Source organism: Protopterus annectens, chromosome 9.part0 (genome assembly GCF_019279795.1).
Source record: "Protopterus annectens isolate FY-2018-M chromosome 9.part0, PAN1.0, whole genome shotgun sequence".
Taxonomy (NCBI): Eukaryota; Metazoa; Chordata; order Ceratodontiformes; family Protopteridae; genus Protopterus; species Protopterus annectens.
This window is the reverse complement of record NC_056743.1, coordinates 1,304,382,080-1,304,408,369: the sequence shown is the minus strand read 5'-3', so window position 1 is coordinate 1,304,408,369 and position 26,290 is coordinate 1,304,382,080. Positions and strand designations below refer to the sequence as shown.

Sequence of the window (26,290 nt, the reverse complement as noted above, 5' to 3'; positions counted from 1 at the left end):
GGTCACCAACTGGTTTCAGAGTTACCTGTCTGACCGCCAATAATCCGTTGTATGGCAGAATGACATATCTCCCCAACTACCTGTCTCCATAGGGGTTCCCCAAGGATCTATCCTTGGACCCCTACTCTTCTCTGTTTTCACCAATAATCTAGCCTCTGCCACCAAACATGGCACACTCATACAATACGCAGATGACTCAACCATCATCTGCTCAGCCCAGTCCCTACCCAAACTGCAAAAAGTCACACAGGAAGCCTTTTCCTCTGTTGAAACGTGGTTATCCAATGCCCAATTAATACTCAACCCAAACAAAACTAAACTACTCATCTTCCAACCCACCAAACATACTCAAAACAACTCTCACTTTAACATCACAGCAAAAGACAACACCACTATATACCCAACTGAACACATCAAATTGCTAGGAGTGGAAATAGACAATAAACTAAAATTTGACATTCACATATCCTTGACCATAAAAAAAGTCCACAATAAACTAGGAACGCTATACAGAAATAAGCAACTTCTCACCAAAGCAGCAAAGATTTCAATAGAAAATTCCCACCTTATCTCCACCCTACTTTATGCCTGTTCAATATATACCAACCTAAGGCAATGCGATTTAAACAAGCTAGAGACCTGCTACAACAAAATCGCCAAATTCGCCACAAGGGCATCCTACCGTAGTCACCACTGTCTCTCACTTGCTGAACTGGGCTGGCTTGAACTCCCTCACCTCCTTCAATAGTATCAGCTCTCACTTGCCCACAAACTAGTAAATCATCCACTAAATGTCCCATCCCAACAGAATCTACTCCAACCCTATCACACCACCAGACCACTAAGATCCAGCAACAAAAATCACTTGTAGATCACTAAAGCCAATAACTCTGCTGGTGAAGCACTATTCTCTTGCACCATAGCCAAATTATGGAACTCCCTCCCACCCACAATTACCTCCATACCATCATGCACCCACTTCAAAACTTTACTAAAAGTGCACCTAAAAACATGCTGGCTATGCCCTTGCAACTCCCACTCTAATATCACCCTCCACATCCAACCACTACCTTTCTTTCCACTCCACTAACTACCTTGATTATAGCAAGCTCAGAGGCTCATAAGCCTAGTACTTATTATACAGTAGGAACTTCTTATTATAACATTTGTTAATGTCTGTTATGTACTTCACAGATAAAGATTCTAGTTGTCTACTGATGTGCTATGTTCTTCATCTGTAAATACGTTGTAAGTAATTGCTATGTAAATTGTTAATCGCTATGTAATCCAATGTAACTACTGTCTGTTTATTTTAACTGTGGAGCTTTTCTCCCCGGGCCTCCGCTGAAACTGGACCTACGTCCAGTCGGACACTCCCGGTCAACAAATTTAAATAAATAAATAAATAACAGAGTGTAAATAAATAAATAATGTCCAGCACACTGTCACACAGCCTACTTCAATGCATCTAGCAGTGGTCCACCTGCATATCTGTCTTTCTGGATACTCTTTTCTAAAACTTCAGCAACTTACATGACAAGGTATGTAGGTCAAGTACATTATACCTGTACATTCATGTATAGTACTATGTAGCCAAGGGAGATATGAAGGCATATGCATGTGGAAAGACAGTGGTATCTTGTGTGTTCCTATTTGCATAGTTTCCACTAGTGGGGGTCCAACACAAGTCATGATAGAGACAATGTCACCAAGGCATCTGTGGCAGTCACTGATGGCAACATTCAAGTGGCAAAGTCTGGTCGCACAGTGCCACCATCTGTTTGCTACAATGGGAAAGGTCACCTACACCCACTATATCAGAGTCTGTTGTAGAGGTATAGACTGTGCACACTGTCTCATCAGGACTGATCGACAGCTGCTATCTGGAAGTCCACAACCACAAGGTACTACATAAACTACTTTTGCGGTACTACTTCTGACATGTTAACATAAAAACTTATTTATCTTCCATTCCTAGCACCCTTAGCATTTATAGTTACATCTCTACACATACTACATCTGTCGTTAGGCTGAGAATAAACTTTCTGGTACTCCAAATTATTATAGCCCATAATCATAATATCTGGTTCACAAAATGGCAATTAGCAAAAAAGGAGTCTCTGATGATTTAAAACTAGAATATTATTTAATGTGAAAATATTCCCAGAATGGAAAAGGAAGTAAATGGTTAATTAAGATACAATGAAACTTGCTATATTCTGCATTGTTACACTTTGTATCTTAAATGGCTAAATAAGGGAGTTAAATGGAGGGCACTGATTTGTTAATAAGGTGTGGGAGTTTGTTTGTCATTGGTTCATTTGTCTCTGTATATAATATATCATAGATGGATTTTCTTTTAATGTTCTCCCCATGGAAGGCCAAGTGTAGCTGAGGTACACTAGGTAGAAAGTCAATAAAGTTTGTTTGCTTTATCAGCATCACTTGTTATTTATACATTACTATTCCTGGTTGGAAACACCAACATACTCCCGCTGTTGTAAGTAAAGGACAGATATATAGGAACCCTGTCTTCACATATTTATTACTCACAGTATAATGTTTACTGTGTTATGCAAATATATGGCAAATACAGACTGAGAATGCTAAGCAAGTATACATTTGAAGATCTCAGAAAAATAGTAGAAAGGAGAGATGTGGAGTGGTGGGATAACTGGTAGCTACAAGATCAGTTCTTCAAGTCTGACACAATGAAATACTATTTAAAGGAGAGAGTAGTAGTTCAATGAAATGTATCTTTTGAGCTGTAGTACAGTGAAAAAATGGAACAAAGGTATGGAAGAGGTTGCTGTGTGGGGATAAGTACAACACTTGGACAGTTTCAAAATACAGGGTATTGAATCTTTCCTAACAAGGAGTCAAACATGGGCCAGAATAATGAGAAAGCCAAAAACTACCCAATAGACTACTAGAGATTCTCAATTACCTTTTTTATTTAAGCATTTTATTCCTTTAACTCTTCTACACCTTTTCCTAAATTAGACTCTTCATGTTTCTCACTTTTACATCTAGAAAAGTATCTCTTGCGTTTTTGTACTGTTTAATTCTCATCTGCATGGACAATGGGTTGCACACTACAGTATTACTTTTACAAATGAAACATACTTTATGCAGGGGCAGCTGCATGGAAAACTGACCTCTAAGAAGAAAATGCAAGGCTATGCCAGGTACAGTTCTTATTTAAATGCTGTGGCTCAGATTCAGAAATTAGAAGTAAGACATATTTAAGTATTGAGTTTACAGATATGAATTGTCAAGAATGACAATAAAATAAGCATATATGAAGTCATGTTCTTTATTCCACAAACTGACCTATGTAACTTGATGCATGAAATCAGAATACTGGAGGCTCTGAAGAGTAATTAGGGCTTGCATGAGATGTCATACACCAAGTAAAAGAAGTGAGGAAAGTGGAAAGGCATACCAGAATGTGAATGAGATCAGACACGTGTACGACAGATTGCTCTTATGAAAATAAGGGAATGCTGAGTTTTTTTATGCAATGTTGAATTTTGACTGCTTACTTTCAGGTACCATTCCTTCTAGAGTTTGTTTGTTTGTTTGTGTCTTTTGGCTTTTTCTGGTTAGGGGTCGCCACAGCGGAACTCTGGTCCGAGAGACTTAGGTACACACATTGATAATCAACTCTCTTTTTAACCACCACAGCTCAAGTGTGATTAGAAGGTCCTTCTTTCTTGTACAGCTTATCTGCTATAGTATCTCTTCTAGGTCCAAGGGTGCCATTTTCCCCTTTACTTGTCCTTCAAAAGCCCCATTATCAACTATAATGTCTCCTTTAGAATGTACTTCCCTAAACGTGTTGTGCAACTTGAAAGATTCCCAAAGATTCCTTGCTAGAAAATCTCTGGTTAAAGCCACTTAAATTAACCCAACAGACTATATTCTCTAGCCTCTCATTGTTTTCTTACAGGCTTCTGATAGGTAATATTTGCCTAGCATTTCATTCTCTTACTTTTCAGCCTATTTTACCTTCACAGATCAAACAGCTCAATGAATACCTGCTCTAAGGGCATGTCTTCATTATAAGATCAGCAGCAATACCTGCGTGGCATGATAGGTTTCTTAGGTAATGCACCCCCCCCCCCACACACACACACCTTTTGAATATACTCCCTCTGCACATCAAGTATACTGCCTTTATGAAACCTTTAAATAATCCTTGACAACAGGATGGGTAACCATTAATTCATGGTTTGCATTAATGCTAGTGATCTAGGATGTCTCTGCCTTTGTAAGGATGATATGGCCAAGCATATTGATAAGTCTCCAGCCATCTATGAACCTACAAAACATTTATCAAGTTGGATTCTAGAAAAAAAAACATACTAGAGGTATATTTTAATATAGTATTTGAAAATTAAATTAAACCACACCTTAGGTTACAAAGCTTTTGTTAAAAATCTTCAAGACAAAATCCACTAGATGGCACTATAGTCACACCAAGCTTGATAAAGAAAACCCGACTCAAAAAACATCTTTACAAACTGAAAAAATAATTGTAAAAAGTGCTTATTATACTATAGTAATTGCTAAAGGTAGGAATTATGCACGGATTTACTCGTGGCTGGCTGGATTTGGAGTCAAATGCCCATGTCCGGCCAATGCATTGATATTTTTGGGATGCTTGGCTAGACATATAAAGGCCCTAGTGGTCATTATCCTAGTATACACCAGTGAACCTCTGTGTAAATCCTGCTAAATCTCACTCATGGCTTAACATCTGGCCATCAAGCTTCTTTCCGGATGTACTGTTGTCCTGTTTGTTGCATTCATTGATGCCATCATCCCTGGTGGGGATCAGGGATTTTCTGATTTTTGAGTATTTCAGTCCCCCTTGTGGTTGAGACTTCTGCTGCATATTTCCAGTTATAGGATACATGAGTGCATCTACACATCATCACTGATCTGGAATGCTATATGCTACTTATGCAAGCACAGCTGCCACAGTTCTCCCCATAGACCAAATGTGACCCTCTATGGGGTGGGGGAGCCAGTATTAACCTTGTCAGCTCCTTAAACGCTGGTGCTGCTATGTTAACTCAGAGCATCTGGAAGCATTATTTAAAATCTGCATGCCACAGAAAAAACTAACTGAGTTGCCTGAGTTTACTGAAAGAAGAGGAATTTGTAAAGAAACTGGATGGAGTTAGAAAATTTCAAAAAGTCAGTTTTCTGAACAGCATTCTGGGTTAATCACACATTGTAGCTTTTTGACTGGTTAAACCGAACTGCATTTCTTGACTAAACTTTGGCTTGAATTTTTTTTTTTTTTTTTTTTACAGTTGGTACTACCCTTATTAGTATACGTCTGAACTTCTTTGCTCAAGTATTCTGGACAAAGCCCAATGAAGGCTATGGCAGGTCTGATAGACCCTGTGAATTAGGAGAAGAATTGATGATCAGTGGGGAGGTATGGGGGAAGAGAAACAAAGCAAAAATTTTTAAATATTACTCTAGTGCATTTAAAAGTTAATTGACTAATAGATTTTGTATCAACAATCATTTTCTGAAAAATAAGCAGTATGAAACTGTAATGTCTGGCATTATTGACTGATTGTAATCCTCAGTTGTTTACTAGAAAATGAAACATTTTACAAAGGCAAAATTCTAGACAGCTGAGAGGTATACTTATTAGTTAAACCTAAATAAATTATACTAGCAGTAACATATTGAATTCACTGTCTCAAATCCACAAACGATGACCACATAATAATCAGTTAACAGTCATAACTCAGTAACAATGACTTAAATTTGTAGTGTCATATGGCACAGACAATGATATACTTAGGGATTACTGAAATGATGGCTTGTTGTGCAATCAGACCCAGTTCTGAGCAACAATTAAATATTTTTCACCCTTCTGAGCAACAATTAAATATTTCTCAACCTTCCTTGCTGTTCAAACAGGAGTACCCCAAGGCTCCATACTTGGACCGCTCCTTTTCAACATTTTTACCAACAACCCACATTCATCCTGCAGTCTCTCATCTGTAATACGATACGCAGATGACTCTACTCTCTTATCTATCTCCAATACTATCTCTGAACTACACACACTAACACAGAATTCCTTTATCTTTGTTGAAAAATGGTTCAGAAATAATCAACTAATCCTTAACCCAAAGAAAACTCAACTCCTTCTCTTCCTACCTCAGACTCTCTCACCTTAAATCCAACTTTTCTCTTTCCTCCCTACATGGCACCACTATAGCCCCAGCCTCACACATCAAACTCCTTGGGGTAATAACTGATGACTGACTAAATTTGACTTACACATACAACAGGCCATCAAAAAAAAAACACCAAAAACTTAGGACTACTTTATAGGAACAAAAAAATTTCTCACTACTGCCACTAAACGCACTCTTGCACAGACATTTCTCTTACCTAGTCTTCTATATGCTTCCCCCATCCTTATCAATATCCGAACTACCTCAATGCAAAAACTGGAACAAACATACAACAAAATTGCCTGATTTATTCTAAACCAACCACTCTCGTTGTATCACTGCCTCTCACTAAACAAACTTCAGTGGCTGGAATTTCCTTACCTTCTCCTACAATCGCAACTCCACACTACCTTTTCCATACTCAACAACCCCTCTGCCTGCACTGCTGCTGCCTCCCATGTTACTCCCCCGCCCCTGGCCTCTCCAGAGTGCTGATCAGCATCTTTTCTTAGTTTATAATCCCAAAAGGAACACTGCCAAACTACTTTACAAACACTCTGTCTCACTAAATTGGAACAAACTCCCTCTCCATATTAGAGCCAACCTTTCCTTTCCCTGTTTTAAAAAGGAGCTTAAATTCCACCTACTAAACTTGAAATTATGCCATTGCCTTGACCACACACAGTCTTAGTCTGTCCTACTGTATAACCTGTTGCATTTCCTAACTTTCTTTCTCTGTTAGTAACTTCTGCTTAAACTAACCTCATAAAACCTCAGCTCTACTACTATAGCCTTACTATAGCCCTCTCCTTTCTCTCCCCCCACCCATTCTCCACACTATTTATGTTTTCCCCCCACTCCCTATCAATGTCTGTATGTTTTCCTTCTTTTGAACAACGATTATCCTTTTGTTTTTACTCTTATATGTAGTAAATTTAGACCACTGCTATCAGTGCAACCCTTAATGTTCACAATTTTTTCTTTTGTTTTTCTCTTTATAATTAATTTTGTATTTGCATGTTTTTTTTTAATAGTTTTTGTCCTGTATGTTTATCTTTGTTTATGTTTGTTGGGGCTCTTTCCCCTTGGGTCTCCACTGAAAATGGGTTGCTTACTATCAGTGCAATGCAAATAGTTAATAACCTTTTCTTTTTTACAATTATTTTGTATTGTGATTGTTATTTAATATTTGTATATTGTCACTATATCTTTACTTATATTTGCTGGGGCTTTTCCCCTCGGGTTTCCACTGAAAATGGGTTTGTTTGCAAACTCTGACCAAAACCACAACTATATTCACAAATGATGACATTTTCAGAAAACTTTTAAAGATTTTGTTTTTGGTTTGAAGACATGCTACAGTGAAGTGTTTTATATTGCTAATTTTCTATTTCCCATCCACTCATCAAAATTTCTGTTGAAAAGGGTCAGCGAGCTCCTCTGCTTGACATGTATGGGAAGTCTATTTCATAGCATGGGCAGTCTCTGGGTGATGAACCAGAGATTTCTCGCCCTGTGAGTCACAGAATCCTACTAGCTTTCTTTACTGCCTTCTTGTGCTGACTTCTCACCTTTAAATCATCTGAAACAATCATAATTGTTCTGCTTTTATGGTTGAAAGTATGGTTAATTCATGAGATATCCCTTTCTGAGAAAATGTGATGTAAGTCCCTCAGTCAATTAGGGAAATCCAGTACATTTATTTTTTATTTATTTTCAGTTTGATTACCGGGGAAGTCCACTGGGCCTAAAAGTGCCTGTTTTCAGTGGAGGCCCGGGGAGAAAAGCTCCGTAAGCAATACAAATACATTAAAGGTTACGGGTGGCACAGTGGTGCAGCGGTTAACATTGTCGCCTCACAGCAAGAGGTTCTCCGGTTCGATTCTCAGCTGGGGTGCCTTCTGTGTGGAGTTTGCATGTTCTCCCTGTGTATGCATGGGTTTCCTCCGGGTACTCCGGTTTCCTCCCACATTCCAAAAACATGCATCTGGATCATTTCTCCCCGGGCCTCCATGGAAAACAGGCTCTGTGGAACCTAGTCGGACATTCCCGGTCAACAAATGTTAAATAAATAAATAAATAAAAAATGTTAAAGAAAAATACAAGAATAAAATTCATACACTCAGTAATGCAAACGCATAAGATGTAAATCAAACAATGCAGCTAATAGGTAATAGAGAACACCTTTTACAGGAGTTCCAAATTCAAAACAACATGATACTAATGTCTGTAGCAATAGGAATTTTTTATTTATTTATTTTTTTTTACATTGGTGGTACAGATATATACAGTATTTACAATATGTAGTATTGAGGAAGAAATTCCATAGTCAGAGAAAGACTGCTAAGTCTATTTTAGGAGAATAGTAGAGAAATGCAAGCGATGTAGAACAGTCGATGGGGTATTCACTAGAATTTATGTAGGGTGGAAGCAGGAGCAGTTCCATTTGGATGATAGATATAGGAATAGTTGGGTCTTGAAGGATTGTGAGTTGGGTGTAGTCCTGAGAGAAGGAGGAAGAGAGTTCCATTTCTTACCTAGTGAGAAGGACAGAAGTAGTTGGCCAGCAGGACGTTTTGGTTTGTGAATGGAGACTAAGTTTTGTTGTTTGGATCTCAGAGATCTATTTGGGATGTATGGAGGAAGGATATTTGTTAAGGCTGGTCATTTTTCAGGGTAGAATATTAATTTATGAGCTGTAGTTAGTTGGAGGTAGTCTAGGTGGTTAGAGAGTTCTAGCCAGTTCAGAGATTGTAGGGAAAGGCAGTGGTGAGTTGAGGTTTTAGAATTAGTGGCAAATTTATAGATCTTATTATAGCAAGTTTCAAGTTTAGAGATGTTAGAAGAGGACATATTAGTTAAGAGAGGGGCACCATAAAGTAGTGTAGGTAGAAGGTAGGTAGTTGACAGGGTATGTCTAGAGGAGTTGGTGAGAAAGCAGTTATTCCTATAGACCATACCTAACTTTTGGTGGGTTTTCTTTATGTTTTGGTGAATGTGGAAGTCAAATTTAAGATTTTCATCTATAGTAATGCCAAGACGTTTTGCGGAGGGGACTACTTCTATAGCAGTGTTGGTTTGACTTAGGACTATGAAAGCGTTTTTGTCAAAGGAGAAAGCCCTAGTGGGGGGGAAGAGTAGAATTTTAGATTTGTTAGAGTTGAGGGAAAGATGATTTTGTTGCATCCAGTTCTCTGTAGTGGAGAATGCTATTTGGGTTTTGGATAGTAGTTCAGGTAGGTTAGAGGCGGCACAGCCTAGGGAAGAGTCGTCATCGTATTGGATGACTGTTGTATCGGGGATGGCAGAGTGGAGGTTATTAATAAAGATGTTGAAAAGTAAGGGTCCAAGGATAAACCCCTGGGGAACGCCAGTTGGTGTTGGCAAGAAGGAGGAGATAGAGTTCTTCCATCTGATGGCTTGAGATCTGTCAGATAGGTAACTAGAGAACCAGGCTAGAGTAATGGGGGAGAGATTAAAGTTGGTAAGATGTGAGAGAAGGTGTTTATGGGAGATGGTGTCAAAAGCTTTAGATAGATCTAGGAGTAGTGTGGATACTAGTAATCCAGAATCTCGAGCTCCACTGCTCATTCTGTTGATTGTGGGAATAAGGTTGAGGTCTCTGGAGTGTGTGGTGTGGAGGGATTGGGATTTCTTTAGATGTAGCATTTCTAACAGAGCTGGGACAGAAATGGCTTTGTAAGTCAAGCAGAGATTGCCTCTAAGTAGGCGATATGAGACAGAGAATAGTTATAGTTTTTTGAGTCTGTCCATATAGGACAAATGTTTAAAGCCTAGGATACTCTTTGTGAGGTAATTTTGCAGCCTCTCCAGTTGTTGCAGGTGTCTAGTGAGGTACATGCCAAATGGGGCATTGTACTCGATGATTGGTCTAATGAGGGAAGAGTAGAGGGAAACAATAACCTCTTTCTTCCTGGATACAAAACCTTTAGTAATGAGATGTGCCACATAGAAGGACTTTCTGACCACAGTGGCAGTGTGGAGGTCAAAAGAGAGGTTGCTGTGAACCTGTGTTCCCAGGGCTCTTATGACGCCTTCTGTGTTTAGTGGACTACAACTGATGTGGTAATTCATGGGAACTGGCTTTTTCCCAAAGAGGATGATGACACATTTTTTGGCATTGAGCTTAAGGCCATGGTTCTGACATCAGTCGTTGGTCTCAGTGAGGCCATTCTGTAGGATGCCAACATCACTAGGGGAGTTAATAATAGCTCCCAACTTGCAATCGTCTGTGAACTTTGTCAGCCAGAGTCCCTTCGTGTTGACCTGGACTTCATATAAGTAGATACCAAACAGGAGAGGGCCCAGGACCGAACCCTGTGGAACTCCACTCATGACTAGTCAGCAGTCTGACTTGGAGTCAGCTACTTTCACACTGTAGGTTCTAGCTGTGAGCCAGTTTCCAACCCACCTACTGATATAAGGATTGATGCCAAGCTTAGTGAGTTTTTCTATGATTCCTGAGTGAGGAATGGTATCAAAGGCTTTGGCCAGATCAAGGTAGGCTGTATGAACCACCTTGCCTTCATCTGCAGCTCTGGTGACTGACTCAAAGAAGCCGACCAAGTTGCGCAGGCATGATCTACCTTTCACAAAACCAAACTGTGTGGGATCCAGAGTTTGGAGATTCCCTATATCCTTTGTTTATTAGGTCCACGATGATGCGTTCCATAGTTTTGCATATCAGACTCATTAGGCTAATGGGGCAATAGTTCATTTTCCCTATAAAGTCACATTAGCAGTGTAACAGATGACAAGCTTCATTAGCTAACAGCCTGGTGATTCAGACTCTGATTACAGTTTAGTATGTCATACACCATAGTAACTGACATCACAACCTACGTCCTTCCATGATTAACTGCTGACTATTTCCAGAATTAGCAAATTTCTGATATTGGATCACCATTTATTCAGTGTGTCACTTGACACATGTATTCAGTGTTGTTTGTCTTTTCGGCTTTTCCCGGTTAGGGGTCACTGCAATGGAAGTCCGGACCGCTAATAATTGGCTGTAGATTTTTATGGTGCCGAGTTGTCAGCCCGATGCCCAACCTTCAGCGAAAGTATGCCCATTCACGCATGTCTTTCGAACGCCACTCAACCGCAGGTAGGACATGCAGACTCCACACAGAAGGCACTCCAGCCGAGAATCGAACAGGAGAACCTCTTGCTGTGAGGCAACAATGCTACCGCTGCACCACCGCAGCTTGACACATGTATTCAGTGTACAGCCATCAAATGCAGTTCCTGTTTTTACCATGGGAACACAATAGTCAAAACAAAAGTCACAGAACTTTATCTGACAAACTGCCTGATTCCTAGAATATCTTCCTAATTGACTGAGGGACTTACTCACATTTTCTCAGAAAGGGATATCTCATGAATTAACCATACTTTCAACCATAAAAGCAGAACAATTATGATTGTTTCAGATGATTTAAAGGTGAGAAGTCAGCACAAGAAGGCAGTAAAGAAAGCTAGTAGGATTCTGTGACTCACAGGGCAAGAAATCTCTGACGGTTTTTATTCTGCTCTGCAGAATGCTGATGAGACCCCATTTCTGCAAATGCACAGTTGAAGCAGTCAAGAAGATTTGTCTAGAATGGTGCATGCTCTGTAGTGGAAGTCATATCAAGGAGTTAAACACATACACCCATGACAAAAGGGTTACATAAAACAAACTTGGATATCTTAAAGGAATCGGTAATGTCAAGATGACCAGCATTGTTTTAGAAAAAAAAATGTTGGAAAAGCAACAGATCACAGACCAACAGTATGGACACTGGGGTAAAGTGTTGTATTCTTATTTTTTACACACGGGTTTATGGCTGCATGAAATAGAGGTTACAAAAAAAAGATATTGCTGCAGAAACTTCCAGAAAATTCAAATCAGTACGTGGCAAATGTAAGGATGTCTTGTTGATTTGTAGGAGAAAAGTATAAAGTAAAGAGGTACCTACACTGGTAAATTTTTTACTAGGCATAGTAATAGGCAAGTTAAGTGGGACAAAGTAATCCTTAATGTCATCACATTCCACGTTTTACTGAAGCATGCCACAGCAGATAACCACAGCAGATAATCAAGGAAAACAGTGAGACCTCTAAAATGGGGAATAAAAAAAAAGCACCAGTGCAGCATGAATAAAAACGAAAGAAAGGTCAGAACAAAGAAATAGACAGGACAAGAAATGCATGGCTATAATGGTACAATGAGTTACTTATTTATAGATGCACGTATCACTTGAATTGGATTTCCATAATGAAATGTGTGCTCCCCTCAAAGAAAAAGCATATGCTTACATTCTGTCGCTTGTCTCATGTATTCAAAGAGACGCTAAAGCATTGTAATGGGTTCAACATATTTATTGTACATTAATACATCAGGAACTGTAACTGGAACATGTACTTAAGCTAACTGACTTATTTATTACTTCAAACACACTCGCATGTACATCTCCATTCGTGCCTGCATTCACTCTGACTATACAAAATGCCACTGATCTTGCACATGCTCAGTAACTTATATGCACGTACTACATCCTCCCTCTTTGATTTGTTGGACATGCAATAGAACAAAAAAATATTTTACAAGCTAGATATCACATCAACATTTAACAACAAATTAATTAAAGTCCAACTCGCTCTGTATTTCAGATTGGGTCTGCAAATTCTACCCAATCTGGTCACCTAAAAACTTTGACTGGGTTTAGCAACAGGGACACTCTCTGGGGAGTCTTTTACAATTGAAACTTTGAGGATTACATCAGGATTACTTGAAAAAAAAGTACACTGTCCTCAGGAATTTGAACAAGCATAGAGTCGCTTTGAGAAATAGAGTCTCTGGTACAGGCACTCTGCTGCATCACTGGTTCAGAGACTGGCAATATGTGTCTTTGATTCCTTCTGAAATTTATTCCATCAGATTGTACGATGTAAGATCTCAGTTCTTTACAAATATTTTTGACAAGTCCCACTTAATCATATCCTTTAGATGTCTGCATTATCACAATCTCTCCTCATCTTAATGATCTAAGAGGTTTGCTGGATTTATCGTAGCACAACTTTTGTGATTGGCATTAGGGTTGTCACTTTTCATTGTGGCTAAAACTGGGCTAAGGCCACACCCCTCACATCACCAGTAACCCTGCCCATTTCCACCCCCTCTCCCATCCACCCACCGCCCATTTTATGATGTCACCATGACATCGGCTGACAGGGAACACCCTCTTTTTCCATTTGTGATGCCTGTATTCTGCTGATTTCCTAAGCTTTTCTGTAAAAAAACATAGTAAATCCACCGAGTTAACAAACTCTGAAAGTCTGTTTCCTTTTCTGAAACAGAATACTGGAATTTGTACAGTATTTTCCGGACTACTGGACAATCAGTTTGAAAAAAACAGAGAGGTGGCAAACCTAAATGGCATTTTTTTTTAAATTTGAGGCTTGACCATTCTGTTGTTCTTTGCATTTGGACAGGAGCGGCCCTAGGTCAACTGGTGCCCTAGGCAAAACAGTTCCATGGCGCCCCCCAACACATTACCTGGTGCCCCCATCCTGGTCTACCTACACCAAATAAATACTGGAAAAGTGCCCCTGCTACACCGGCGCCCTAGGCGGCTGCCTAGTTGGCCTATGCCTAAGGCCGGCCATGCATTTGGAATCAATAATTGTTTACTGATCGGAAGAGTTGTTATCTGTTTGACTGATTTAAGGCTGTTTGCGAGAAATATTTCTCTGAGACTAATGTATGGGAACACACAACAGAATTTTAGTTTTGGTTTTAAGAAACCCAGTCAGTTTGTCTCTATTAATAATGCAATGGTAGAAGCTTTTGTCAAAATGTGTGAGAGAGATATTTATGATGTATTGCTGAATAAGCATGGTAAGGTTTTTCACAATTTAACAGCTGAGGAGAACAAAATATTATGTGAACTCAGCAATTGTGCTTGATGTTATTCATATGTTCCATTATCCGATCCCTTAAGGACCTGTTGGTTTTCCTTACATAAAAACACAAACAACTTTTACATGCAGCAAGACAGACCAAGTACATACTCTTACAGTCAGCATGAAAATCAAACCAATATTGCTGTTTTAGTTTTAGTGTGTTTGAACCGTGTTTAGCTGGTTACACTTGTTTGCACTTTTCTCATTCTCATGTTGCTCTGTTATTTGATTGCTCATGGCAAAGTATCTGCAAGATATAGATATTTGCCTTTTGTATAGGCAATATTGAAATTGTAATTTTACAATTGTAACATCATGCATTGCAGGTGTGCTGGGTCTGTATGTAATGTTTTTTTTTAAATTGTCACTAGAGGTTGGCAATCAGTCTCTGTTTGGATAGGTCTTCCATAAATATAATCATGGAGCTTTGAACATGCGAATGTTAGTGCCAAAAGCTCTTTTTCTATTTGTGCATAATTCATCTCTGTCTGAGTTAAAGTTCTGGACACACAGACTACTGGTATGCCTTCCTGAAGACATGCTGCACCAAGAACATACTTTGAAGGATCACAAGAAAGAGTTACAGATTTGTGAACATAATATCTCAGTGTGGACGGACTAGCAATTTTCTTCTTCAGAATATCAATTGTTCTTTGGTGTTGTTCCAACCAGGACCAGTTTACATTTTTGCGTGCCAACTCATGTAAAGGTACTGAAAGCTCACTCAGGTCTGTGATAAACTTTCCTAAATATTTGACCATACCAAGAAAACATTGTAAAGATGTGACATTCTCTGGAACTGGCATCTCAAGAATTGCTGCTTGCTTAGATGGATCTGTTTGTAAGTCAGAACTGGTAAACAAGTGACCCACATAAGTAACTTCTTTCATTTTGAATTTACATTTCTGTGGATTCAGTTTAAGATTGACTTTATGTGCATGATCTAGAACTTTTCTTAGATTTCTGTTATGTTTGTCTTCACCATTGCCACCTACAATAATGTCATCTACTATGATAGCACATTGATAACCAGAAAGAATTTGCTCCATTGCGCATTGAAATACTTCATTGGCAGAATTTATCCCAAATGCCATTCTCAAAAATCTGTTATCTTCCAAATGGTGTAGTGAAAGTGGTTAACAATGAAGATTTGTGATCCAGCAAAATTTACCAAAAGGAACTTTTTGCATCTACGACTGAAAAAATAGTGGCATTTAGCGGATACTTCTACTGTATGCATCGGATGATGAGGACATTTAAGTGCTTTTTTAAGTGTCTCAGATCAATACATATTCAAATATCATTTGAGATTTTCTTATGTGCTACGACCATGGGGATACCCATTCAATCAGTTCTTTTACCGGAGTAAGGACACTTAAATTCACCATTTTGTTAAGTTCTGCTGTTACTTTAATTTGCATTGCTACCAGAATCTTCCTTGCTGGTCTGAAAACTGGGCTTACTTCATGGTTTAACTTCATGGAATATGTGACTGGAAGTTTGCCAAGCTTATCTTTGAAAATATCAGCATATTCACAAAAAATATTCTCTGTAAAACTATCATAGTTGTTCAGACTTACACGTACTTGGATCCAGTATCTGCTTTAAACTCTACAGGTTTCCCATTAATCCATACAGTACAAAATATTTCAGTCTTTCTGCAAACTGATAGTCTACTGTATTAACTGTTTCATCTATCACAGCGACACCATCAACATAAAAAGTTTGCTCAAAGTACTCTATCTGATCTACTTGCTTCTTCAGATACTCTCTTTTAATAAAAGAATGTGCCACTTTAGACTTGCAAAGCATCTTGAAATGATTCCACTTTTTGCATTAGTGACATGGCTGAGGAAAAGCTAAACACTTTTCTCATTTAGGTTCATGGCTGCCTCTACAATTGCGACAGTTAACAATAAGGTTGGCTGCTGTGGCCCCATTTGGTTTAGAGTTAAGGTTGGGTCCTGCCACACCTTTCGATTTATATTTCTTTTTGTTGTACACCATCAACATTTTCATTGGCAGATACTTCAAGCATGCTTTTCTCATTTGTAAGCATATTCAAGTGCTTTTCTGTAAGCTCATGTACTTGACAAATCTCTAATCACTCTCGAAGCAAAATCTTTCTCACTGCATCATTAACACCACACACAAGCCTGTCTTTTTCCAACTCATCTCTCAGATCACCAGATCTGCATGTTTTTGCTTTATTTCTTAAGTCAGTAATATATGCTGCTATACTTTCACTCGCTTTTGATTTCTTGTGTAAAATATGTGTCTTTCCATTGTAATATTTGTTTGAGAGTTACACATTTCTCTAAATTTATGTTTTAAGCATCCAGGCTCTTCTTGCATTTCAGCTTGTATCACAATATAGTGGTTCTCTCTCATACACAGCAGGTGCATATACAAATGAACGTTCCCTCTCAATGGCTTCTGAGCCAGCTAAATTAAGAAGTATAAATGCTCGTGTTTATGCGTCTTTATCAGAAAATGCAGCCTGTATGAAAATATCATACTTCTTCAAACGCTCTCCAGTTCTCAGCAATATTATTATCAAACACCAGTGATCCAGATCTGTGAAATCCCTCTGCCACAACAACAAAATTCATTTAAATATAAGCATAGACCAGGTACTTTAATTATGCCCAAAACACAATAATCTCTCTGAAATGCCTTTGTTTTAACACTGCAAACACTGTGAACATTCCAGAAACTTCAGATACTTCAAATAGCTTTAGTTCATGTGAAAAAGTAGTATATTACAAATAAATTTGGTCATTTTTGCTTTTTCATACATTTTAAGCACTTCAAAAATTAATTTGAACACTTCTGTAATTATTTCAAATACTTTTATCAATATGTCACCATTTCAGACATTTCATTTATCTCAGTAATTATTTTGAATATTCTAAATGCTTCACCACATATTCGGTGACTGAAAAATCATTTAAACGAGTTTAAGTACCCTTGAATAGCTGTATTCCTCCACTTATAATTTCGTGCCTCATAGTTTGCGAGTTGAAGCAGTTTTGGATGCCATTTGCTTGTCTTGTGTATTCAAAGAGATGCTAAAATGTTGTTATGGGTTTAAGTTATTTATTGTACATGAACACGTCGAGAACTGTAACTGGAACATGTACTTAAGCTAACTGGCTCACTTATTACTTCAAACACACTCAAATGTGCATCTCCATTCATGCCTGCACTCACTCTGACTGTACAAAATGGCACTGATCTTGCACATGCTCAGTAGCTTATATGCACGTGCTATCTAGCTACAGTGGCTGACCAGGTACAATACACACAATGATCTACACATTCTTCCTCTCTTTCTCTTCTTGCATGTCTTTCTATCCTCTCCACAGATTCTGTTTCCATTATGAAAAAGTCATCATGTAAAAGGGACTGGATGCCTGCATCACTTTAATAAAAGATGAGCAGCTTTTTGCTTTTCTTTGTGCACGTGTGTTTGTGTGTGTGTGTGTGTGTGTGTGTGTGTGCGTGTGTGTGCATGCATGTGTGTCTGTGTGCATGCGTGTGTGTGTGTGTGTGTGTGTGTGTGTGTGTGTGTGTGTGTGTGTGTGTGTGTGTGTGTGTGTGTGTGTGTGTGTGTGTGTGTGTGTATGTATGTATGTGTGTGTGTGTGTGTGTGTGTGTGTGTGTGTGTGTGTGTGTGTGTGTGTGTGTGTGTGTGTGTGTGTTGGGGAGTGAAGAAGGAAGAAATAGAATATCAATGAGGTTGTATCTCAAGTACTAAAAACAATTTCATACTGAAGGACACCAGTCAGCTGGGAGTATGAGTATTTAAAAGGGCTACCAGAATGAGAAATGGGCAGGTGTCTCCAAAGAGAACAAATGCACTATGTATCTACACTGTGGAGGAAAGAAGGGAATAGGAACATAAGAACAATATTAGGCAAGCAATTATGGGGACGAGGAGATGCCTAACTAGATACACCTTCACACAGATACACTTAAAAGTTGTTGCACCCTTTACAAACACTTAATAGTGCTCACATTCTAAGCTGAGCAGGGCAATGCAAGATAACCCCATGGTAAATGTGTGTCTACCCATCCAATCCTCAAGACTAGCCTTAAAGGTAACCAAGGTAGTACTTTGTTTGACCTGTAGTAGTAACTTGTTCCACTGGCTGGGAATATGTTGAGTTAGGAAACTATATCTCCAGTCACACTTGTTTATTTGTTGGTGTGAATCTAGTTCCTTAATATGAGTGTCTGTATAGACAATGGTTTTGTAAAGAAATAGGCAACACAGATGACAGCTGGAAGGGAGAAGTTTCAGGACAGATTTAAATAACTATATTTTTATGGAAGGGTGGTGGACTCCGGAATGGCATGGTGGAGCGCATGTTAAAAGAGACATTCAAGGTGACCTGGGATGATTGGATGATAGAGATAGCAGGAGAGGAATGGGTACATACATTGGAACTACAACAAGTCAGGTTGGTGGATTCATTTGACTAGTGGATTTCTCTTTCCATCTTCTTCATCCATTTGTAATATCACTGATAATGACAGAGGTAGCCATAATCCCAAAGTATGGTGACATTGCCAGTTATAAACCTCCACAGTGTTACAAGAAAGGAAAGTAGTAATTTTTCCTTCGACAGGCTGGCAACAAAACAAATCAGTACAGCCACAAGAATACACATTGTGTAACATATGCACAGTGTTGTTTTTTATTAGGTTCATATAAAATTACTAGGTTTGCAGGAGACCACTGAAGAGACTAGCCCAATTTCCTAAAGTACTGTCTGGTTAAGTGACTTGCTCAAGGTTACTCAGCAGGCAAATGAAGGCTGTGGGAATCAAACTCTGTATCAAAGGAAGTAGCACATATACAACTCATAGTCTTAATCTTCTATACTATCTGCCAGATTACAACAGCTGCAAAATGATGTCTTCTTCTTGCAGGAGATAAGACTGGTCAATAAGTTAGTTATTTTTTTAAATATTCTTACAATTTGTTAATTTATTTAAAATGGCACCATCTTAGCAGTGAAGCAAGACACTCTGGGTGTATTTTGAAAAGATTATAACTAATTTCCAGGAGATAATGGCACCTGTACCTTATAATGACCCAAGGCATGCTGAACAATCTACTTTGAAGATATTCTGCTGTATTTATTTGTCAAGCAGAACATAAACGCTGCCTTCCACTGAAAATACAGTTGGGCTTTTTCACATGGGCGTTCCTTTTTAAACTCCTTAAAAATGTCCTGCATTTTCTTTGATGTGTAAGTGCAGGGAATGGACAGGGCTAAGCAGAACTCTAGCTAGCTCATCCACCATCTGTGCAGATCCCTAAACTTGTGCCCCCTCTAGGAAAAAAAAAAAAAAAAACTCTTTTCAAAGTTGAAGAGCAAACTGATAAGCAGCAAAAAGCTTGGTACAGTTACCACACACTCACCTCACAATAATCACTTCAAAACCTCAGCCAAGCAGTAAATACAGTAATGGCACTCATTTATGAAGCTGTGATATCCTCATGGCTTTATAAATCAATGCTGTTACTGCATTCCCACACCATTGGCATCTGCAGATCACACCCCCCTAACAACTTGCATCCAGGGCAGCTGCCGTCTTTGCCCTACCTTAGTTACACCTCTGGGGCTAACTATGGCATTAACAGGTATTGTTAAGGTGTGATAAAGGTTTAGATTTGAAAACATAGTGAGGGAGATACCCACAGTAGCCTATATGATATGGAGTGTAGTAAGAGAGAGGTTTTAAACATGCATGGTAACTCATTTTATTTAGGCTAATGATTTTCTTAATAAGGAATCTCATAGGTCTTCTGGGTTGGTCTATGTGTTTAAAAAGGTATACATACCAAGTAGGACTTAACATTCAATAATAGGTCAAATAAGGATGGGTATAGTGGAACAATGGAACTGTGACTTTTTTGGGCCTACAGAAGATACCCAGAAGGATATGTTGCATGCCTCTCAAGTGTAATGGTAAATAGAAATAAATCATATTAATTCATTAAAAGATCTTCTTTATAAGTAAAACCAGCATATTCTAACCATCCTAGTGTTCCTCATTTTGGAGATGGAAGGTTGAGAGCTATGAATATGTTGTGCCAAGTAAATTAATTTTCTGACTACAGCTGAGATACTGTGATCAAAGGAAAATTGTTATCAACATAATTACCCAGACCTTGGATGACTGTGCCCATTCTAAGGAGGTGTTGCTAACATGTTGTTAGAAATGGATGCTAGTTTTAGTATTAAGGATGAGCCCATGACTAATACACCAGAAACTGATCTGATCTAGCCCTTGCTGGAGAATATTGAGTACCAGAAGAGAATTTCAGAGCCATGATCATTTTGCAGTCACAAACAAATTTGGTTAGCTACACACTTTTGAATTTGCTTTCAAGCCACAGAAATGGATGCCAAAGAGGAGAGAACACAGGATGGAGCCTTGTGGGTACCACTTGTGACATATTTCTGAACTAGAGTAAGTATCACTGACCTTAATAATGTCACTTCTATAAGTAAACCAGTTTGCTACCACAGGACTATGTAGGGGCTAGTTTGGAGATGGATGAGTTTGTTAGTAACACCTGCACAGTCTGTGTCAGTAGTTGTGAAAGGGATACCAGCGATTTAACTCAGCATCAATCTTTCTCATTTTAACTCATTTCTGTTTCAGAACTGTAAAGGTCAAATTTTATATGGAAAATGTTACATAAAATTAGTACTGGTCCACCTTTCTTTCAGATGCTATATAAGCTAGTGAAAAGTACCTTAATGCTGTTGCTGTGAGCACAAAAGTTAGTTCTGTCTTAAACTGGATACAATCAAATCATCTTTGCTTAATACTGTGAAAACCAAAACAAAAAAGCTTTACAGTGTTAGAGTAAATCTGCGCAAGTGTTGCAGATAGCACATGGGCAGATGTCTTTCTGCTTTCAAACTAACAGGAGTTTCTTGCAGAGTTACCACCTTGTCAACTTCTTGCAAAGCCACCAATTGCCTGTGTAATATCACTTCCCATAACCCCTATGTGGTGTGGAATGTCACACTTCTAGCATCCTACACACATCTTCCATTCCAGAGCATTTTCTGAAAAATAAATTTAAAAAGCATAAGATTAACAAATATTTTATGAATAATAAAAGCTATTAAAACTGTACAAATAGCCAAGTTAGCAGTTAGAAATATTCTTTATAGTGATACCAGTCCGTGCATTCATAGTCTTTTCTATAAATATTTCATTATATTACAATGCTGACAAACCCAAATTATATATTTTCTAAACTTTCACAAATGTTCATATCTTGAAAACTATACTGCCTAGACATACATTGTTAGAATGTATTTGTTAACCAGACATTAGCTTTCACATGACAGCAAGAACTTCCTCTAAAGGTGCAAGTTCATTGAGATATTTACAGAAATATGAAACTTATGTTTAATTGTATAACACAAATAGTAGTGGATAGCTCTTAAGATGTGCAACTTACACTGCAACTATCTATATTTTTCTTTAACAAAATCTAAGGTTTCACCTAGTGTTATTCAACAGTTTGTAAGTCACTTGTTTTTTGAAGTATTAAGGACATATGGAAATATTGCTTATTTTCATAATTACTAATAAACAACTAGCAATACTTCCAGTGTAGTGTGACGTAAGCCAGCACTGACAGTGAATCGCCCTGTCTCCTACATTGGTGTTTAATACCATGGCTTTATATGATTATCAGTGTTGAAGTGACACCCTGACCCCGGTTTATTATTAAAATGTCGAATAGAGATGTACCCATATGAAAACTTTGAACTACAGATGTTTGAAGTTTCATCTGAGTGAACATCTCAATGTTAAAAAGTTTATATTAGCGAATGCACACTGCATTCGCTAATATAAACTTTTGAAGAATTGTACAGAGATCTTGGTACAGTGCAGTTAGGGAAATTCATTCCTTTCCTCATTGTAGCACGATCTCGGAGTTGGAATATATAGTTAGCAGAGGGTGTGGAGGGGCACAGCCCCCCACAGGGGGTACAAGAGGCTTACCCCCTGCAAAAATGCAAAGTGAACTCCTATAGCTAACATCAGGCGATGTTTTCGAAAACAATGTCGAATCAGCTAAATTCATTCAGCTGACTCAACATTTTAACTTGTTTTATATTTTAAATTTCGAGGTTTAATTTCGATATATGAGTCAGAAAATTATTCTGACCTTCGACATATTGATAGTAAATCCCTGACCCCATGTGCAAAAATGTGGAAAAAGGGGTTTTGCATGGATGGATGAAATTTTGGCTACATGTGGCATGGTAGGTGTAGCATTTTTAGGGGTTGTATATTGCTTGATGCTTTGACTTTGGTTAGTTCCCCTGAGCTTGTAGTCCCTTTTCAACAGATACTCAATGACTACTTGAAAGAGTTGTAACTCTTTTCCCATAGTTCTGGGATTTTCTCTGCAACATTCTCACTTTGTTTTCAATCTGTACCAAAAAATGTTTGCATAGGTACATCTTAATTTTAAAGATGATATGCAGGTTTCTATTCTTGAATACATTGACCTGATTATATGAGTGCTGTTTTAAATGACTGAGTACTGGAAACCCCATAATACTAAAATAGTAAGTGCTGACAGCTCATGTGCACGTGTATGTGACACATCTTGCAATAAATGCTGCTAATCATTTTAGCCACGCTCAGAGCTGTATAAAAAGTCCGGTGTGGTGCAAATTTGAGATATCATCCCCAATGTTTTCTCTATATCCTTTTTCCTGCTGTGTCTGCTGGCCAGCAAGCTTCCCCATATCAACCAGATCCATTCATTCTTCACTCCTGGGTAACAAGCAGTGAGGGCAACTTGCTGGCATCCCAGCAATGAGGCCATATGTAGTATGGGCCCTAACCCCACCCCCAGGCAGGGGACAAGCAACCTGAATCACAACAGGAGCCAGTATGTCCTCCCCTTGTGAGTTCTTGCTTCCATAAACCCACTATAAGGACTATCACGTTTTAGGCTTGGTGGCGGAACCCATTCCACTGAGAAACAGCCTCACTTTTGAGGGACTGTGGCATTGAATGATCCCAGTCTGCCACCGCTCCCCAAACACAGGCATATCCATCCTCATTACACCAGGTGCAACAGATGCTTGTGCTCTAATCTAAGCTGGCTCGTCTGAGCCACAGTCAGGGATTTATCACTCCACAACAACGGATCTGGCTCTAATGCCTAGTTTATATGCTTAACAAAAATAATAAAATGAGCTATAAATCAACAGAAGGAAGCACAGTATTGATCACAGGAAGAAAACAGTTGTGAAAAAAAAAAAAAACAAATGTCTCTTTCTGTCCCTTTCTTGAAACTATGGCTTACACGGAGAACTCATAAAGTCCTACCCACAGTATTCAATCCTTGCTGAAGTAGCAGACGGAATCTGTCTGGAGCCAAAAGCTTCAGATGTCAACCCTTACTCAAAATGTCTGTGAACACTTTAAATGTAATATATATTTACCTTCCCTCTTGATCCAGGCATGGATAAGTATGATTATTTTTATTTCTGTCCGGGATTCCAAACATATTTTAAACACAAGAGTTCTATGCTATCTTAATAAGTTTCCCATTTTCTTCCTGTAACATCATTTCCTACTATTATGTGGTGAGACTGACTGTTTCACTGAATCATGTACATACTTTTGCCACGGACTGACTTACGACAATATCCTACCCTTGACCAAAGAATCCCTTCAGCCACTGCACTGGGATTTGTCCTATTTCTGTAATCCTGGAACGTGACCGAACCTGTTAAACAGAACGCACAAAATTCCACATGTAATACCAGCAGAAGGGAAAGAATGTGAAAGCAAAGAACACCAGAGCTTAAGGTAACTTGAAACTTCTGTTGTTTTCTGAGACAGATTTGTAACACTTGGATCACGGTCGTATGCAGCATGGTTATGTATGTGTACATGTGCACACATGGTTGCACACACAGATATATAATATACACATATATGAGTTTTTAGCAAGTCTGCATGATTCTAAATAAAATGCAAAATAGGTTTGTTTACCACAACTCAGGAACTAGGCTTATGGCGGTCAACTGACTCATACAGGTCTGAGCAGTTTGTAAACAACTGTAATGGGACCATAATAGGTTATCTGAATTACTATTCCTTAATCATATTCCTGACACACACACAGCCTTGTGACAGGTAATACCTGTATATATTGAGTACTTCATGTTTATATATGGTAATACATGTAAGTGCACAGCTTATGTCCCAGGTACATTACCTCCAGAATAAACAGTGCAGAGCTGATGCGGTCCAGTGTAGGTGCCAATCCGCAGCATTCCTGTGAGCTGTAAAGTAAGCAAATAGAAATGGAAGCTTAGATAAGCTCAGTAAACCTGATTAGTGCAGCATGCTTTTATTTATTTATGTTACCTGTTTGCATTATACCCCTTCCCCATATTCTGTTAAATGAAATGTTTTCTGAACTGTAAAGCATCACAGCAGCATAGAGAAGGATCGACTTTTTTAGGGATCAAACAATATGCAAAACTCACTTTAGTTTCTTATATATATATATATATATATATATATATATATATATATATTTTTTCATACTTAATAACCTTACTAGTACTTCCACCAATTCTTTCTCCTTTCTCACTGACCAGTGCATCCCATGTTATCTCTCCTACCAATGAGGTTTACCTTAATGGTACCACTTTATAAATGGCCTGTGGTAGTGGGGTGTGAGCTGATCAGAGGAGAAGGCATCATCCAGGCAGGTGCAAGATTTTCTTTAATGGCCAAAATTCTTTCTTTTCAGAGGCCCTGATGTGAAGGCTGCCATAGTCCCAGTGTAGCATGTGCATGTCAGGGCATGCACCTTTTTCCACCTAGAGTGCGTAATCTAATGTACACATGAAATCTATATGCTGTTGTACCTCCCAGCCCCCATAGGGTGTAATTACAGCTGCCCCCCCTTCCCCGAGATGGGAAAGTCTGCATTGGCCACTCACTTTCATCTTCATTTCTCAGTATCTCTGTTTGTCAGGTTACTGGCTTGTAAGGACTCTAGGGCCATTAGCCTAGTAACCTCCTATGAATCTATATCAATGGACGGTGACCGCAAATTCACTCCTGGGTTGGTGCCTATGTCCCTCCTGGACAGAGGATGTTATTATTAGCTACATAGACATTTACCTCTGCAAACTTCACTCACCTAACTACTGACAATTGGGGTAAATCGGGATAAATATGGCTAGGCTTGTAAAGGCAGTAGGGCTGTTAACCTAATATCCTCCTACAAATCTATATAAACCTGTGTTATCTGGCCCATATTCAGAGCTGCATCCTTGTAATCTACTGAGCAGTGGACACTAACAGGTTTTTGTACTTACTTTTCTGGGTCATCACATTAAATGTCTCTACAGAACTATCACCTTACTTATCTGACAACTGTCTCAGTGTTTAAGTAGTCCCAGGTTATGATCTGCTGATCTTATGCCACCACTGGTAGTAACATCTGGTGACCTGTGTCTCTCATACTTTCAGTTCATTTTTTGCCACTTTGAGACTGTAAGTCAAATGCATATCTGTTTCAGAAGTATGTCTTACTGTTAGGCTCATTCCCAACTCCCAAGTGTTTTTCTTCATTGCAGGAAGACTATTATCATTCAGATTTCAGTCCACTAATGTCTGCTTTGATGGTAATGTCTTCCCCTTAAAAGTGTACTGATAAATGTGCTTGTAGTGCACAAACTGTTCCTAAAAACTTCCTTTTTTTTTTTCTATCTGGGCAACCATTCACTAGCGGTTCAATCTCAGGGTATTGTGTCATCAGATAATGCAGTTACGAAACATATTCCAGAACCTAGGTAAGTCTGGATCTATGGCAGTTAATCGAATTGCCATAAAATAAAACCACAAATAATTGATTCTAAACACTTGAACCACAAATCAGCGAAACACAAAAAAGACAAGTGCGCAAAACATGTTTTTTGCAGGGAGGCAAGACCTCTATAACCCTCATTGGGCATACCCCCTGACAATTATATATACCACTCTGAAATCACACTATAGTGAGGAAAGGCCAATTTCCC

The 26,290-nt window shown here is 38.7% G+C and overlaps 1 protein-coding gene across 2 annotated transcripts in view; it reads right to left on the bottom strand.

The window, feature by feature from the left end:
• Positions 1-26,290, bottom strand: part of LOC122812027 (cytosolic purine 5'-nucleotidase-like) — a 563,563-nt gene that overhangs the window by 196,954 nt on the left and 340,319 nt on the right. For both annotated transcript variants that reach the window (XM_044084264.1, XM_044084265.1), the window contains one exon: positions 24,472-24,538. In XM_044084264.1, the coding sequence (XP_043940199.1) occupies positions 24,472-24,538 (67 nt within the window). The remainder of the gene's footprint in view (positions 1-24,471; positions 24,539-26,290) is intronic.